Raw genomic sequence first — 17,038 nt, 5'->3', positions numbered from 1 at the left:
ACTAAAATAAATGTGGCTATGATTCGCCCACACAGTGAATCCATACGCTAGATACATTTTGGTTTATGTGTACACATTTTAGTTGAAGGGCTGAGGTGAACTAGATATCATACAGCTAGATATACGACTTTAATCACCGAGTGTGCAGTGTAATAGATACCACTATAGTGCTTTCACCACTATAGTGCTTTCTCGGAGGTCCGTCATTGCCTCATATACTGCCTACCAGTACGAGTTCTTATATTTATAGAGTGCCTATCCGTTATGTACCAAAAACTGTGTTTATTCGACTAATTATGACACGCCATTCATCAGAAATACTTTTGGGAGTATTCGGCCAAAAAAAATTTTTTTTTTCATTTATTTACCAAATATTTGGGCCAAGAATTAAAATAAATGTGGCTATGATTCGCCCACACAGTGAATGAATACGCTAGATACATTTTGGTTTATGTGTACACATTTTGGTTGAAGGGCTGAGGTGAACTAGATATCAGTACACGTGTAGCAGTGTGATCACCACTATAGTGCTTTCTCGGAGGTCCGTCATTGCCTCATATACTGTCTTCCAGTAAGGGTTCTTATATTTATAGAGTGCCTATTCGTTATGTACCAAAAACTGTGTTTATTCGACTAATTATTATGACACGCCATTCATCAGAAATACTTTTGGGAGAATTCGGCCCCCAACTTATTTTTTTCCATTTATTTACCAAATATTTGGGCCAAGAACTAAAATAAATGTGGCTATGATTCGGCCGCGCAGTGAATGCATACGATAGATACATTTTGGTCTATGTGTACACATTTTGGTTGAAGGGCTGAGGTGAACAAGATATCAGTACACATGTAGCAGTGTGATCACCACTATAGTGCTTTCTCGGAGGTCCGTCATTGCCTCATATACTGTCTTCCAGTAAGGGTTCTTATATTTATAGAGTGCCTATTCGTTATGTACCAAAAACTTTGTTTATTCGACTAATTATGACACGCCATTCGTCAGAAGTACTTTTGGGAGTATTCGGCCCCAAAAAATTTTTTTTTTTCATTTATTTTCCAAATATTTGGGCCAAGAACTAAAATAAATGTGGCTATGATTCGCCCACGCAGTGAATGAATACGCTAGATACATTTTTTTTTATGTGTACACATTTTGGTTGAAGGGCTGAGGTGAACTAGATATCAGTACACGTGTAGCAGTGTTATCACCACTATAGTGCTTTCTCGGAGGTCCGTCATTGCCTCATATACTGTCTTCCAGTAAGGGTTCTTATATTTATAGAGTGCTTATTCGTTATGTACCAAAAACGTGTGTTTATTCGACTAATTATGACACGCCATTCGTCAGAAGTACTTTTGGGAGTATTCGGGCCCCAAAAAAAAATTTTTTTCATTTATTTCCAAATATTTGGGCTAAGAACTAAAATAAATGTGGCTATGATTCGCCCACGCAGTGAATGAATACGCTAGATATATTTTGGTTTATGTGTACACATTTTGGTTGAAGGGCTGAGGTGAACTAGATATCAGTACACGTGTAGCAGTGTTATCACCACTATAGTGCTTTCTCGGAGGTCCGTCATTGCCTCATATACTGTCTTCCAGTAAGGGTTCTTATATTTATAGAGTGCTTATTCGTTATGTACCAAAAAGTGTGTTTATTCGACTAATTATGACACGCCATTCGTCAGAAGTACTTTTGGGAGTATTCGGCCAAAAAAAAAAAAAATAATCATTTGTTTTCCAAATATTTGGGCCAAGAACTAAAATAAATGTGGCTATGATTCGCCCACACAGTGAATCCATACGCTAGATACATTTTGGTTTATGTGTACACATTTTAGTTGAAGGGGTGAGGTCAACTAGATATCATTACACATATAGCAGTGTAATCACCACTACAGTGCTTTCTCGGAGGTCCGTCATTGCCTCATATACTGTCTTCCAGTAAGGGTTATTATATCTATACAGTGCCTGTTGGTTATGTACCACAAACTGTGTTTATTCGACTAATTATGACAGGCCATTCATCAGAAATACTTCCGGGAGAATTCGGCTCCAAAATTATTTTTTTCATTTATTTACGAAATATTTGGGCTAAGAATTGACATAAATGTGGCTATGATTCGCCCACGCAGTGAATGAATACGCTAGATATATTTTGGTTTATGTGTACTCATTTTGGTTGAAAGGCTGAGGTGAACTAGATATCAGTACACGTGTAGCAGTGTGATCACCACTATAGTGCTTTCTCGGAGGTCCGTCCTTTCCTCATATGCTGTCTTCCAGTAAGGGTTCTTATATTTATAGAGTGCCTATCCGTTATGTACCAAAAACTGTGTTTATTCGACTAATTATGACACACCATTCGTCAGAAGTACTTTTGGGAGTATTCGGCCCCAAAAAAATTTTTTTTTTTCATTTATTTCCCAAATATTTGGGTAAGAACTAAAATAAATGTGGCTATGATTCGCCCACGCAGTGAATGGATACGCTAGATACATTTTGGTTTATGTGTACACATTTTGGTTGAAGGGCTGAGGTGAACTAGATATCAGTACACGTGTAGCAGTGTGATCACCACTATAGTGCTTTCTCGGAGGTCCGTCATTGCCTCATATACTGTCTTCCAGTACGGGGTTCTTATATTTATAGAGTGCTTATTCGTTATGTACCCAAAAAGTGTGTTTATTCGACTAATTATGACACGCCATTCGTCAGAAGTACTTTTGGGAGAATTCGGCCCCCAAATTATTTTTTTTCATTTATTTACCAAATATTTGGGCCAAGAACTAAAATAAATGTGGCTATGATTCGCCCGCGCAGTGAATGCATACGCTAGATACATTTTGGTTTATGTGTACACATTTTGGTTGAAGGGCTGAGGTGAACTAGATATCAGTACACGTGTAGCAGTGTGATCACCACTATAGTGCTTTCTCGGAGGTCCGTCATTGCCTCATATACTGTCTTCCAGTAAGGGTTCTTATATTTATAGAGTGCTTATTCGTTATGTACCAAAAACTGTGTTTATTCGACTAATTATGACACGCCATTCGTCAGAAGTACTTTTGGGAGTATTCGGCCCCAAAAAAAAAAAAAAATCATTTATTTTCCAAATATTTGGGCCAAGAACTAAAATAAATGTGGCTATGATTCGCCCACGCAGTGAATCCATACGCTAGATACATTTTGGTTTATGTGTACACATTTTGGTTGAAGGGCTGAGGTGAACTAGATATCAGTACACGTGTAGCAGTGTGATCACCACTATAGTGCTTTCTCGGAGGTCCGTCATTGCCTCATATACTGTCTTCCAGTAAGGGTTCTTATATTTATAGAGTGCCTATTCGTTATGTACCAAAAACTGTGTTTATTCGACTAATTATGACAGGCCATTCATCAGAAATACTTCCGGGAGAATTCGGCTCCAAAATTATTTTTTTCATTTATTTACGAAATATTTGGGCTAAGAATTGACATAAATGTGGCTATGATTCGCCCACGCAGTGAATGAATACGCTAGATATATTTTGGTTTATGTGTACTCATTTTGGTTGAAAGGCTGAGGTGAACTAGATATCAGTACACGTGTAGCAGTGTGATTACCACTATAGTGCTTTCTCGGAGGTCCGTCATTGCCTCATATGCTGCCTACCAGTACGAGTTCTTATATTTATAGAGTGCTTATTCGTTATGTGCGAAAAACTGTGTTTATTCGACTAATTATGACACGCCATTCGTCAGAAGTACTTTTGGGAGTATTCGGCCCCAAAATAAAATAAAAATTCATTTATTTTCCAAATAATTGGGGCAAGAACTAAAATAAATGTGGCTATGATTCGCCCACGCAGTGAATGGAAACGCTAGATACATTTTGCTTTATGTGTACACATTTTGTTTGAAGGGCTGAGGTGAACTAGATGTCAATACACGTATATCAGTGTTTTCACCACTATAGTGCTTTCTCGAAGGTCCGACATTGCCTCATATACTGACTTCTAGAAACGGTGTCTGATATCTATAGAGTGCTTATTCGTCATGTACCAAAAAGTGTGTTTATTCGACTAATTATGACACGCCATTCGTCAGAAGTACTTTTGGGAGTATTCGGCCACAAAAAAAAAAAAAATAATCATTTGTTTTCCAAATATTTGGGCCAAGAACTAAAATAAATGTGGCTATGATTCGCCCACTCAGTGAATGCATACGCTAGATACATTTTGGTTTATGTGTACACATTTTGGTTGAAGGGCTGAGGTGAACTAGATATCAGTACACGTGTAGCAGTGTGATCACCACTATAGTGCTTTCTCGGAGGTCCGTCATTGCCTCATATACTGTCTTCCAGTAAGGGTTCTTATATTTATAGAGTGCCTATTCGTTATGTACCAAAAACTGTGTTTATTCGACTAATTATGACACGCCATTCATCAGAAGTACTTTTGGGAGTATTCGGTCCCAAACTAATTTGTTTTTCATTTATTTTCCAAATATTTGGGCCAAGAACTAAAATAAATGTGGCTATGATTCGCCCACGCAGTGAATCCATACGCTAGATACATTTTGGTTTATGTGTACACATTTTAGTTGAAGGGGTGAGGTCAACTAGATATCATTACACATATAGCAGTGTAATCACCACTACAGTGCTTTCTCGGAGGTCCGTCATTGCCTCATATACTGTCTTCCAGTAAGGGTTATTATATTTATACAGTGCCTATTCGTTATGTACCACAAACTGTGTTTATTCGACTAATTATGACACGCCATTCCTCAGAAATACTTCTGGGAGAATTCGGCCCCAAAATAAAAAATTTCATTTGTTTATTAAAAAATATTTGGGCTAAGAATTAAGATAAATGTGGCTATGACTCGCCCACACAGTGAATGAATACGCTTGATTAATTTTGGTTTATGTGTACACATTTTAGTTGAAGGGCTGAGGTGAACTAGATATCAGTAAACCTATAGAAGTGTGATCACCACTATAGTGCTTTCTCGGAGGTCCGTCATTGCCTCATATACTGTCTTCCTGTAAGGGTTCTTATATTTATAGAGTGCCTATTCGTTCTGTACTAAAAACTGTGTTTGTTCGACTAATTATGACACGCGTTTCATCAGAAGTACTTTTGGGAGTATTCAGGCCCAAAAATAAAAATAAATCATTTATTTTCCAAATATTTGGGCCAAGAACTAAAATAAATGTGGCTATGATTCGCCCACGCAGTGAATGGAAACGCTAGATACATTTTGCTTTATGTGTACACATTTTTGTTGAAGGGCTGAGGTGAACTAGATGTCAATACACGTATATCAGTGTTTTCACCACTATAGTGCTTTCTCGAAGGTCCGACATTGCCTCATATACTGATTTCTAGAAACGGTGTCTGATATCTATAGAGTGCTTATTCGTCATGTACCAAAAAGTGTGTTTATTCGACTAATTATGACACGCCATTCGTCAGAAGTACTTTTGGGAGTATTCGGCCACAAAAAAAAAAAAAAATCATTTGTTTTCCAAATATTTGGGCCAAGAACTAAAATAAATGTGGCTATGATTCGCCCACGCAGTGACTGCAAACGCTAGATACATTTTGGTTTGTGTGTACACATTTTAGTTGAAGGGCTGAGGTCAACTAGATATCCCTACACGTATTGCAGTTTTATCACCACTATTGTGCTTTCTCGGAGATCCGTCATTGCCTCATATACTGTCTTCAAGTAAAGGTTATTATATTTATACAGTGCCTATTCGTTGTGTACCACAAACTGTGTTTATTCGACTAATTATGACACACCATTCGTCAGAAATACATATGGGAGAATTCGGCACCAAAATATTATTTTTTTCCATTTATTTACCAAATATTTGGGCCAAGAACTAAAATAAATGTGGCTATGGTTCGCCCACGCAGTGAATGGAAACGCTTGATACATTTTCGTTTATGTGTACACATTTTGGTTGAAGGGCTGAGGTGAACTAGATATCAGTACACGTGTTGCAGTGTTATCATCACTATAGTGCTTTTTCGTAGGTCCGTCATTGCATCATATACTGTCTTCCAGTAAGGGTTCTTATATTTATAGAGAGCCTATTCGTAATATACCAAAAACTGTGTTTATTCGACTAATTATGACACGCCATTTGTCAGAAATACATTGTGGGAGAATTTGGCACAATTTTTTTTTTTTTGATTTATTTACCAAATATTTCGGCCAAGAACTAAAATAAATGTGGCTATGATTCGCCCACGCAGGGAGAGCATTCACTGCCTCATATACTGACTTCCAGAAAGGGTTCTGATGTTTACAGAGTGGAGGAGACCCTGTTCGAGTGGTCCCTATCCATTATGTACCAAAATCTTTCTTTAGTCGACTACTTATGACTCACCATTCGGCAAAGATCAATTTTGGAAAATTCGGCCCCATGATTTATTTTTTCACTTATACACCAAATATTTAGGACAAGACCTAACATAAATGTGCGTATAATTCGCCCCCGCTGTCACGGGGATTCTATAATTCCCGTAACTGAATAAAACACGATTATCAAAATCTCTCCTAACTGTATATCTATTAGATCTCTCTGTAACAGGCTGTTAAACCCTAGTATGGCTCGTCTCTAGGTATGATCAGAGATACGATCTTATATAAAGTATATATTATTATAGCACGTTAGTTCTCTAGAAACACAACAAAAACACAATACACTTTGGAATCTGTATTAATCTACGCTGACAAATGTACAGCCGTAGTAGTTAATTAATAACAGCAATAATAACAACCCAGAACTGATCACTTAATTAGTTAATCTCTAGGTGTCTAGTTACACAATATGCGAATCACCTCACCGTTACACCACACCCACACGTGTGATAATTGAGAAACGCTTCCAGGAGAAGTTAATTAATAAAGGAATTACAACACCATTCCTGACTGGTTAGTTTTTAGTTAACCCTTACTACTCGTTCAGTAACGTGTGATAATTTAGAAACGCTTCCAGGGGAACTTAATTAATAAAGGAATTACAGCTCTATTCCTAACGGGTTAATTTTTAATTAACCCTAACTACTCATTCAGTAACCTTGTAACACAGAATTAATACTGGTACCGATCACAATAAAGACAATAACCTACAGTGTACCTAGGTCGTCTAGGATGACTGGCTAAGCTTTATATTACCAAATACTCGTATAATGTTAGAACAAGAAGTCTACGATTTACTTCGTCAGATGACCGAAGACACTGTCTAAAGAATATTGGTATAATACAGTATTAAAATATTTAAAAGTCACATCAATCACATCAAGGTTATACACAGAGCAGAAATAATATATTTACCAGTCCAAACGGACAACGTTCCCCCTGGACGCCTTCCAAATGTTTCTCCTAGATATCTCTAAATTCTAGCTATTTATTATAAATCAGAATTGGCCTGGGGGTACAAGGCGGTACCTCCCCCTATCATCTGATATTTCACCTCTACTAGCGTCGGTATATTTCTCTCTGATCGTCAGACTTACTGACGCCATCGTCGCCAATCACGGTTGTAAAAACCGCACTCGCAGAGGTATTACGTAACTACTCGCCACATGGCCTCCACAGCTGGTCTAAGTGCATATTGGAATGCCCGATCGCGCGAAGTATTACGTAACAAGTTGCCCACCTGGGCTACGGGCAATGAAACTGCACACGGCCCTCTAACACAATTAAAATCGCCACAGGCGAAACAAATTTAAGCGCATGTTCCGTCACACCCGCAATGCGTACATACGATACATACATTTGCCTGCATATTTACACATTTTATTTTTAGGGTTGGGGTAAACTAGATGTCTGAACACATATAGCAATGATTTCAGGAGACCCTGTGTGTGTGGTCCCTATCCATTATGTACCAAAACCTTTGTTTATTCGACTACTTATGACTTATGACTTATGACCATTCGGCAAAAATACATTTTCGAAGTTTCGGCCCCAAAATGAATTTTTCACTTATTCACCAAATATTTGGGACAAGGACAAAAACGAATGTGCCTATAATTCGCCCACGCAGTGCGTACATACGATACATACATTTGCCTGTATGTTTACACATTTTATTTTTAGGGGTGGGGTGAACTAGATGTCAGAACACATATAGCAATGCTTTCAGCACTATAGTGCGTTGTTGTATGGTGGTCACTGCCTGATATACTGACTTCCAGAAAGGGTTCTGATATTTATAGAGTGGAGGAGACCCTGTGCGAGTGCTCGCTATCCATGATGTACCGTAAACTTTCTTTATTCGACTACTTATGACTCAGCATTCGGCAAAAATAAATTTTGGAAAATTTGGCCCCAAAATTTATTTTTTCACGTATTGACCACATATTTAGGACAAGGAGTGACATAAATGTGCGTATAATTCGCCCACGCAGTGCATACATACGATACATACATTTGCCTGTATATTTACACATTTTATTTTTAGGGTTGGGGTGAACTAGATGTCTGAACATATATAGCAATGATTTCAGGAGACCCTGTGTGTGTGGTCCCTATCCATTACGTACCAAAACCTTTGTTTATTTGACTACTTATGACTCACCATTCGGCAAAAATACATTTTCGAAATTTCGGCCCCAAAATTAATTTTTCACTTATTCACCACATATTTGGGATAAGGACTAAAATAAATGTGCCTATAATTCGCCCACGCAGTGCGTACATACAATACATGCATTTGCCTCTATATTTACACATTTTATTTTTAGGGGTGGGGTGAACTAGATGTCAGAACACATATAGCAATGCTTTCAGCACTATAGTGCGTTGTTGTATGGTGGTCACTGTCTCATATACTGACTTCCAGAAAGGGTTCTGATATTTATAGAGTGCACTTCGAACTTTGACACGGAACTTCTGGTACTGTGCCACATTTGCATGGGTTCACATTTGTCAGCAAGGGACAATTAAAAGACGAGAGAGTACGGATTGGACAGAAAAGGTTGGTATATTTTGGTTTTTCGTGTCTTCATCTTCTTTGGTCTCTCGTCATTGACTATGGTGCCCTGTCATTTGGCATTGTTCCCTCGTCAAATTTTGCATATTTCATTTCAACTTATGTTCGTGCTTGTATCGAATTAAGGTTCAATCACGCTGTCCTGGGCACACACCTGAGCTATCTGGGCTGTTATGTCCTCGGCTGTGGCTCAGTTGTTAGTTGGTTAGCGAGAGAGAATAGGGTGTACTGGCCTTACATCTACCCATCGAGTCGATAAAACTCACTCTGGGCGAGAGCCGGTACCGGTCTGCGAACACTGTACCTACCAGCATTATGTCCTATGGCGTAACAACGACGCCACCGAGGTCTGTCATTTTGCTTAAAGCCAAGACAAGTTTATTTACTTCGATTCTGTCCCCAAGTGTCCTCATTGCGACTCAAAATACGATGGTTTGTCACAATATTATCAGTCAAGGCGGCACACCATTATTTCTGGTATAAATGGCACTGTTGTAGCTAGTCGGTCTGGGATCGATCCCCGTTGGTGGGTCCACTGGGGCTATTTCTCGTTCCAGACAGTGCACCACGACTGGTATATCAAAGACAGCAGCATGTGCTATCCTGTCTCTGGGATACTGCATATAAAAGATCCCTTACTACTAATAGAAAAATGTAGCGGGTTTCCTCTCAAAGACTACATGTCAAATTACCAAATGTTTGACATCCAATACTGTATGATTAATACTTGAAGTGTGCTCTAGTGGTGTCGATAAACAATACAAACGTTTTTGTTGTACATTGTAGCTATGGGGGCAATTGCATTTTAATGTTGACATGCGAGGTCAAAATCGAAACACGTGCTCAGCAGAGACCCGCAATATATTTGTTTTGGCCTAACAACAAAATAAAGCTAAACAACAAAAAGTTTTATGTGATATGTTTTATTCACTTTCAGGCACTAGTCATGAGAGAGAGAAAGTTCCAAAATGTTATGTTATTTTATTTTGTTGTACAAAAAACCTTCAATGTAAATATACACACCATCAATAAAACCATGAAGTGTTATTTAATTGCGACACGATGAGCATACAAAAAACATGTTTAATAATGATCAAGCTATCTCCCATAATTTTTATACCATGTTTATGAAACATAATGACTCGTCTTACACATACATTTGTGTATTTAACAAAACGTTATGATTTTCAATTATCTTCAATCAATTTATAATTTTATATTTCATATATATTGTGTGTGTGTGTGTGGGGGGGGGGGGGGGTTATTGTGTGACACCTCAAAAATCTTCGCTTGCCAGTCTGAGCACCCCCCCTGCAAAATGTTTTGCACACCCCCTGCAAAATGTTTTGCACACGTGCCTTATTAGTAACAAAATGTAGTATTTGTAGTTGATTACAAGACCGAATTCCACAGAAGTGACAAATCAAAGCACCACTTCGTACAATAAACACCTAAAAACAAGACCCTTGTACAATGATGGGAGATAGAGACACACGTTAACAATTGACATTGGTTCTATATACAGTAATGTACACATGTGGTATGAGAGTTTGTAAATGGATTGCTTACATGTTTCACAGTACAGTTGTAACAGTGTAAACATCAGATAATAAATGGATTGCTTACATGTTTCACAGTACAGTTGTAACAGTGTAAACAACAGATAGCAAATGGATTGCTTACATGTTTCACAGTACCGTTGTAACAGTGTAAACAACAGATAGCAAATGGATTGCTTACATGTTTCACAGTACAGTCGTAACAGTGTAAACAACAGATAGTAAATGGATTACTTACATGTTTCACAGTACGTTTGTAACAGTGTAAACAACAGATAGTAAATGGATTACTTACATGTTTCACAGTACAGTTGTAACAGTGTAAACAACAGATAGTAAATGGATTGCTTAAACAACAGATAGTAAATAGATTGCTTACATGTTTCACAGTACAGTTGTAACAGTGTAAACAACAGATAGTAAATGGATTGCTTACATGTTTCAGTGTAAACAACAGATAGTAAATAGATTGCTTACATGTTTCACAGTACAGTTGTAACAGTGTAAACAACAGATAGTAAATGGATTGCTTACATGTTTCAGTGTAAACAACATATAGTAAATGGATTGCTTACATGTTTCACAGTACAGTTGAAACAGTGTAAACAACAGATAGTAAATGGATTACTTACATGTTTCACAGTACAGTTGTATCAAGTGTGTATCAGAAACGTGATTCAAATATTGCTTGTTTTCATCCCAAAAGAGCCAAAGACGTTTCTCAAAAATCACGCATATTGGTTGGTCAGTGGTATAAGGTTTTTCTTTACTCAAAAATATACAATGCGTTTCATTGGTCACATTTAAAAACAAACATGTCAGATCTTCTTAGTCATAATATTCCATGGTGGTACTGGTATGGTTTTATTGCTATCTGAGGTCTTATTTTTGATGAGTTTATGAAAATAAATAGCGGTGACTTTAGAAGTAATGAGATGATGTGAGATAAATAAAAAAAACACAAAAAAATATACAAAGCTATATAATTAAATGCATGTGGTTAATAACAAACAAATGTTTATTGAGGTTTTAAATCATTTGATAATCACATAGTACAATTACATTTACAGAAACGCAGTAGTAATACTAACATTCCTGTCTTCCCTGCTTGTAAAAATGAATTAGTCCATATCAACCAAATGAATTGTACCACTGCAGAGGTTTAGGGGTGAATATTTCAAACGTTTTAAACTTGTCATCCAGATACATTCAAACCAATGTTTAATCAGTTATTACAGATACTATAGACACTGTATTTAGTTAACATAAAATGCAATCTAAAAAAAAATTGACATTACAAATTAAATTTGACAAACTAAAAGTATAATAAATTTTAAAATATTAAAAAACGGAAACATAATATTCAAATTAAAATTCAACTGAAGTACATGTACATGGTATAAAATTTTGTAAATTTTGATCCAAGTTAAATATCCTATTTTGTGTTTAAAAATAAAATGAAAGATAGTTTTTATATCAAATTTGGTAACATTACTACACAATTTATGAAACACACCTATACAAGATGGCAGTAAATATTTTGTAAAACACTGAGTGCAAACTACAATTAGCATCTGTATGCCAGGTCCCATAATTCTGGAAACAAGATGGCTACCATTTTGAAGACAATTTAAATTTGATATTAAAAAAATAGAAAAAAATAAAATAAAAAGGCAATAACTTATAAGTCATCAAATGAAAGCAAACACACTTTGCTTTCATCATATTACAGTAGAATCTCGTTGGGTCAAACTTTGAAAGGTCGAATACATTGCAACGCTCGAACTAAAAACAAAGTCCCTAGTTACACTTCTGTTAGGTCGAACTACCCGGTGGGTTGAATACGTACTAGAGCACTGATGGGATTCGAGCCAATGGGATTCAACTGTATTTATGCCTGAAATATAAATCATTATTATAATATGTACAGACGCAGTTCGGAAATGGCCGTACATTCAGATAATACAAGTCCATCATTACAGCCAGTTCCAGCCCAACACAAATGTATATAGATAGCAAAACTGCTGTACAAATGATCAAAATGATTAACTACATGCAAAGAGGACACAAAACAAACCTAAGGGAGACAACCCTTTTTTAGTATGCATATATAAATATATTTATGACGGCTGATCAATGTGTTTGATGATGATTTTATTTTTCATTTGAGTTTTGACATGAATTTGAGTCGGATGGTGATAACTGAAAATATAACAATGGGAAAAGACAATGTGACCATGTTGTTATTGTAAAATAGTACACAACAGAAAAGATAAATCAAACTCCATTTTGATCATATAACGATTTCTCTTGGCAGTGTATTGGTTTCAGTAGATTTTGATTGAAAACATTAACGCTGGTGCCAAAAATTTAAAGCAATTTAGCGAATTTGATCAGAAAATGTGTAGACAAATTTAAGTAAAATCTAGCTAAACAGAATTATTTTTAAAAACAGCTATACACACAAAAATAAGTTTTCGAATTAGGTTTTTAGCTAATTGATAATTTAATCAGATTGCACAATGCAAAATCTGTATTCCTAGTATTTCAAAACCTTTCTAAAAATTCACAAAGAATTCTTGACTTGAATATTTTTATCCTTTAGTTTGTTTTTTTTTTGTTGGGAATTTTACAAAGTTTTTAATTTTACTTTTTCTTCATCTCATAGTGATATTGTTAGCAGAAATATATATTTATAAAATAGGATCATCTTCAGAATACACGTAGGTGCAAGCTGGGTAAGTAACTTTGCCATTTTATGGATGGGTAAATGGTATCAGATTTCTGCAGTCAAGATAAAAATAAAAAAAGCCAAATTAAACCAGTATTATGTACATTGTATATAAGCCATGTGACACATTTGAGGCAAACACTAATGGCAATTTATCTATTAACCTGGGGATTGATCCCTGTTGGTGGACCCATTGGGTTATTTCTCCTTCCAGCCAGTGCTCCACAATTGGTGTAACAAAGGCCATGGTATGTACTATCCTGTCTGTGGGATGGTGCATAAAAAAAGATCCCTTGCTGCTAATCGAAAAATAGTAGCCCATGGAGTGGCAACAGTGGGTTTCCTCTCTCAATATATGTGTGGTACTTAACCATATGTCCAACAACATATAACCGTAAATAAAATGTGTTGAGTGCGTCGTTAATTCCCCCTCCTTCCCTCCCCCCTCCCAAAAAAAAAACCACACCCAAAAAACTATTAACCTGGCACTACATGTATATACATACATACGTTTGATTTGTCCCCAAATTAGTTGTAATTTTCCTTCAAATCAGCTAGTAAAAACATCTAAAAAAAAACAATTGTTTGCACATAATAATATTTTATACAATATTTATTTTTAAAATGTTATGGGTTAGACATTGATCAGGTCAAACGTGATGACATTGTTCAGTTCGGCTCATTCCAGACAAGACACAAAACGGTAAATTGTAAGTTTACAAGACACACATTTCATTTCTCACAGAAACACCAACATTAAATATTCAAATAAAACCGAGAATCTGGTTTTCAAAATGAAAAAAAACAAACATTCAGGGCCCTCATTTTCATAGCGAACTTAGTGCTACCCAATTGTAAAACCATCCTAAGGTATGACATCACTATGGTGTGTGCTGTAGTGACGTCACAACATACGATGGTTTTACAATATGTTTTAGTCCTAAGATAGCTTCGAAACTATGGGCGCAGTAAGATAACTGGAAGCCAGATATTGTTCTCACATTCTTCGTTTCTTAAACTTCTAATAAAAATTAAAAAACACCCAATGATTTAGTTTTCAGGATGCAAAGAAAGTTTTCTTTTTGCATATTTAGGAAACAGCTGCAAATGAGATATTTTTCTTGGTTTGTTTTCGTTCATATTTTTTTTCAGTTTTTTTCTGCTCATAACTTCTATGAATAAAACCAATGATATGGTTTTCATCATACAAAAACTTGGTTAATTGTTTTTATATTCAGGGAAGAAATTGTAATCCAGATGTTTTCCTCGATTATTTTTCTTTCTTTGTTCCAAAATCTTTTGCACACATCTGTCAATAAACCAATGATTTAGTTTCCAAGAAGCAAAGTCTTACTTTCATTAATTCAGGAAACAAAGACACAATGCCGTTGTATATCAACACCACACATCAGTCATCAACAGGTCCAATTGGTTTGAGAATGATGTCAACATTTTGTAACACAGATAATACTAATTAGTTTTCAGTCACTTTTAAAAGTGGTTTATTTTCCATTACTGTTCCATGTATATAATTTCCTGAACTGGTAGATAAATTGGTTGTTGAATATTCTCCAGAGTTCATTTCCTGTTGGTAGTGGTGTCACCATTGTGGTTTTGTTGGTTTATGTACATGCCTCCTTGCTGTACATTTGAACTGAGTAAAACGTGTGCTATATTCAACAAGTTCAAATCTTAAAATGAAAATACGTACTCAAAAGCGAGTGCATAATATTGCAATCTCCAGTCTTAAAAAATACACATAGAATTTGTTACCTAACCAAGATGCTTAAAAAAAAAACATGAGAAAAAGTAAAACAAAAAAACATATTTAAAACAAAAAAGACAAGAAAAGGAAGAAGATGTATACATTCATGTCACATTAAGATGAACATAAAAATGGAGATGAATCAAACAATGTTTTTTTTTCTTCAACAAAAATCTTCGTTTGTTTGCACCATATATGGAAGTCCTGGGCTGCTATGGATACAGTTTCCACGGCAATACAAAAGTCCATAAATACACAATGTACAGTATAAATAGCGGAGCGGGGCGGGCGGACGGGCTAGCACTCGAACTCCTGCTGGGTTATTGCGTTCAGGTCTTTCATGAGGCCCTCCAGGTTGGCCATCTCGGCCGTCAGCTCCTCCGTGCTCAACGACTTCTGAAAAAATATACAAACACCAACTGTTACTATCACACTGTAAAACTAATTACCCCATACTCAACAAGTTCTGTAAACAATACAAAGACCAACTGTTACTATCAGACTGTAAAACTAATTACCCCATACTCAACGAGTTCTATAAACAATACAAAGACCAACTGTTACTATCAGACTGTAAAACTAATTACCCCGTACTCAACGAGTTCTGTAAACAATACAAACACCAGCTGTTACTATCAGACTGTAAAATTAAATACCCCATACTCAACGAGTTCTGTAAACATTACAAACACCAACTGTTACTATCAGACTGTAAAATTAATTACCCCGTACTCAACGAGTTCTGTAAACAATACAAAGACCAACTGATACTATCAGACTGTAAAACTAATTACCCCGTACTCAACGAGTTCTGTAAACAATACAAACACCAACTGTTACTATCAAACTGTAAAATTAATTACCCCGTACTCAACGAGTTCTGTAAACATTACAAACACCAACTGTTACTATCAGACTGTAAAATTAATTACCCCATACTCAACGAGTTCTGTAAACATTACAAACACCAACTTTTACTATCAGACTAATTACACAAATAGAAAGAAAAGTACAAGTTAGGTACATGATAGGCCTACGCCCATCAGGAGTTTGATGGAAAACCATATTTATATTAATGAATATGTTACGGGTATGATTCAATTCTAATTATGTGAAATTTTTGCAATGGGGTGGATGAACTGTTTGTTTTTGGACGAACCACCATCCCAAGTTGTTCCTACATGTTTTTTTTATGTATATGCATCTGTATGCAAGATATGATCTGGACAATGATTTACTGTTATGTGCAGTAGACCATGAAAAGTAGATCGTACGCAACACAACGTCATCCCAAGTTGTTCCTACATGTGTGAGGTTTGATGGTCCTGTGTGCATCTGTATGCAAGATATGGTCCGGACAGGGATTTACTGTTATGTACCATGAAAAGTAGGTCACAGTAACCTAGTAATAGTACACGACAGACCACCATTCCATTGATTTTGAGGTGATTATCTTTTGAGGTTAGCATGTTTCGACTTAATTAGGGCTCGATTATTTTATGCATACTGATTTTGAAAACACCCTTTACCACCACACCTTTGGTGCAATCTAAAGCCATGTTCAAGTAACCAAATAATTGATTACCAAGCAAACACTCACCGGAACCAATATCTGGTTGCCTAAAATTTGAAAATCTTGTCCCCTGATTGGGCAGCTAAAATACACCCCCAGATCTACTTCTAATTAAGCCATCGGAAATAAGGCTGTTAGGTACTGGGTTCGCAGCCTGGTACCGGCTCCCACCCAGAGCGAGATTTAATGACTCAGTGGGTACATGTAGGTGTAAGACCACTACACCCTCTACTCTCTTACTAACCACTAACCCACTGGTAGGTACTGGGTTCGCAACTCGGTACCACCTCCCACACCGAGCGAGTTTTAACGATTCAATGGGTAGGTGTAAGACCACTACACCCTCCTCTGTCTGTCTGTCTCTCTGTGTGTGTCTCTCTCTCTCTCTCTCTCTCTCTCTCTC

General features: G+C 36.5%; 1 protein-coding gene across 7 annotated transcripts in view; it reads right to left on the bottom strand.

The window, feature by feature from the left end:
* Positions 1-13,892: 13,892 nt before the first annotated feature.
* The window catches only part of LOC121373553 (neogenin-like), a 150,601-nt gene continuing 147,455 nt past the window's right edge, over positions 13,893-17,038 (bottom strand). For all 7 annotated transcript variants that reach the window (XM_041500231.1, XM_041500234.1, XM_041500233.1 and 4 more), the window contains one exon: positions 13,893-15,458. In XM_041500231.1, coding sequence (XP_041356165.1) covers positions 15,360-15,458 — 99 coding nt within the window. In that variant the 3' untranslated portion in view covers positions 13,893-15,359. The remainder of the gene's footprint in view (positions 15,459-17,038) is intronic.

The sequence above is a fragment of the Gigantopelta aegis genome, chromosome 5, assembly GCF_016097555.1.
Source record: "Gigantopelta aegis isolate Gae_Host chromosome 5, Gae_host_genome, whole genome shotgun sequence".
Taxonomy (NCBI): Eukaryota; Metazoa; Mollusca; class Gastropoda; order Neomphalida; family Peltospiridae; genus Gigantopelta; species Gigantopelta aegis.
The sequence above is the reverse complement of the archived record's forward strand: the minus strand, read 5'-3'. Positions and strand labels throughout refer to the sequence as shown.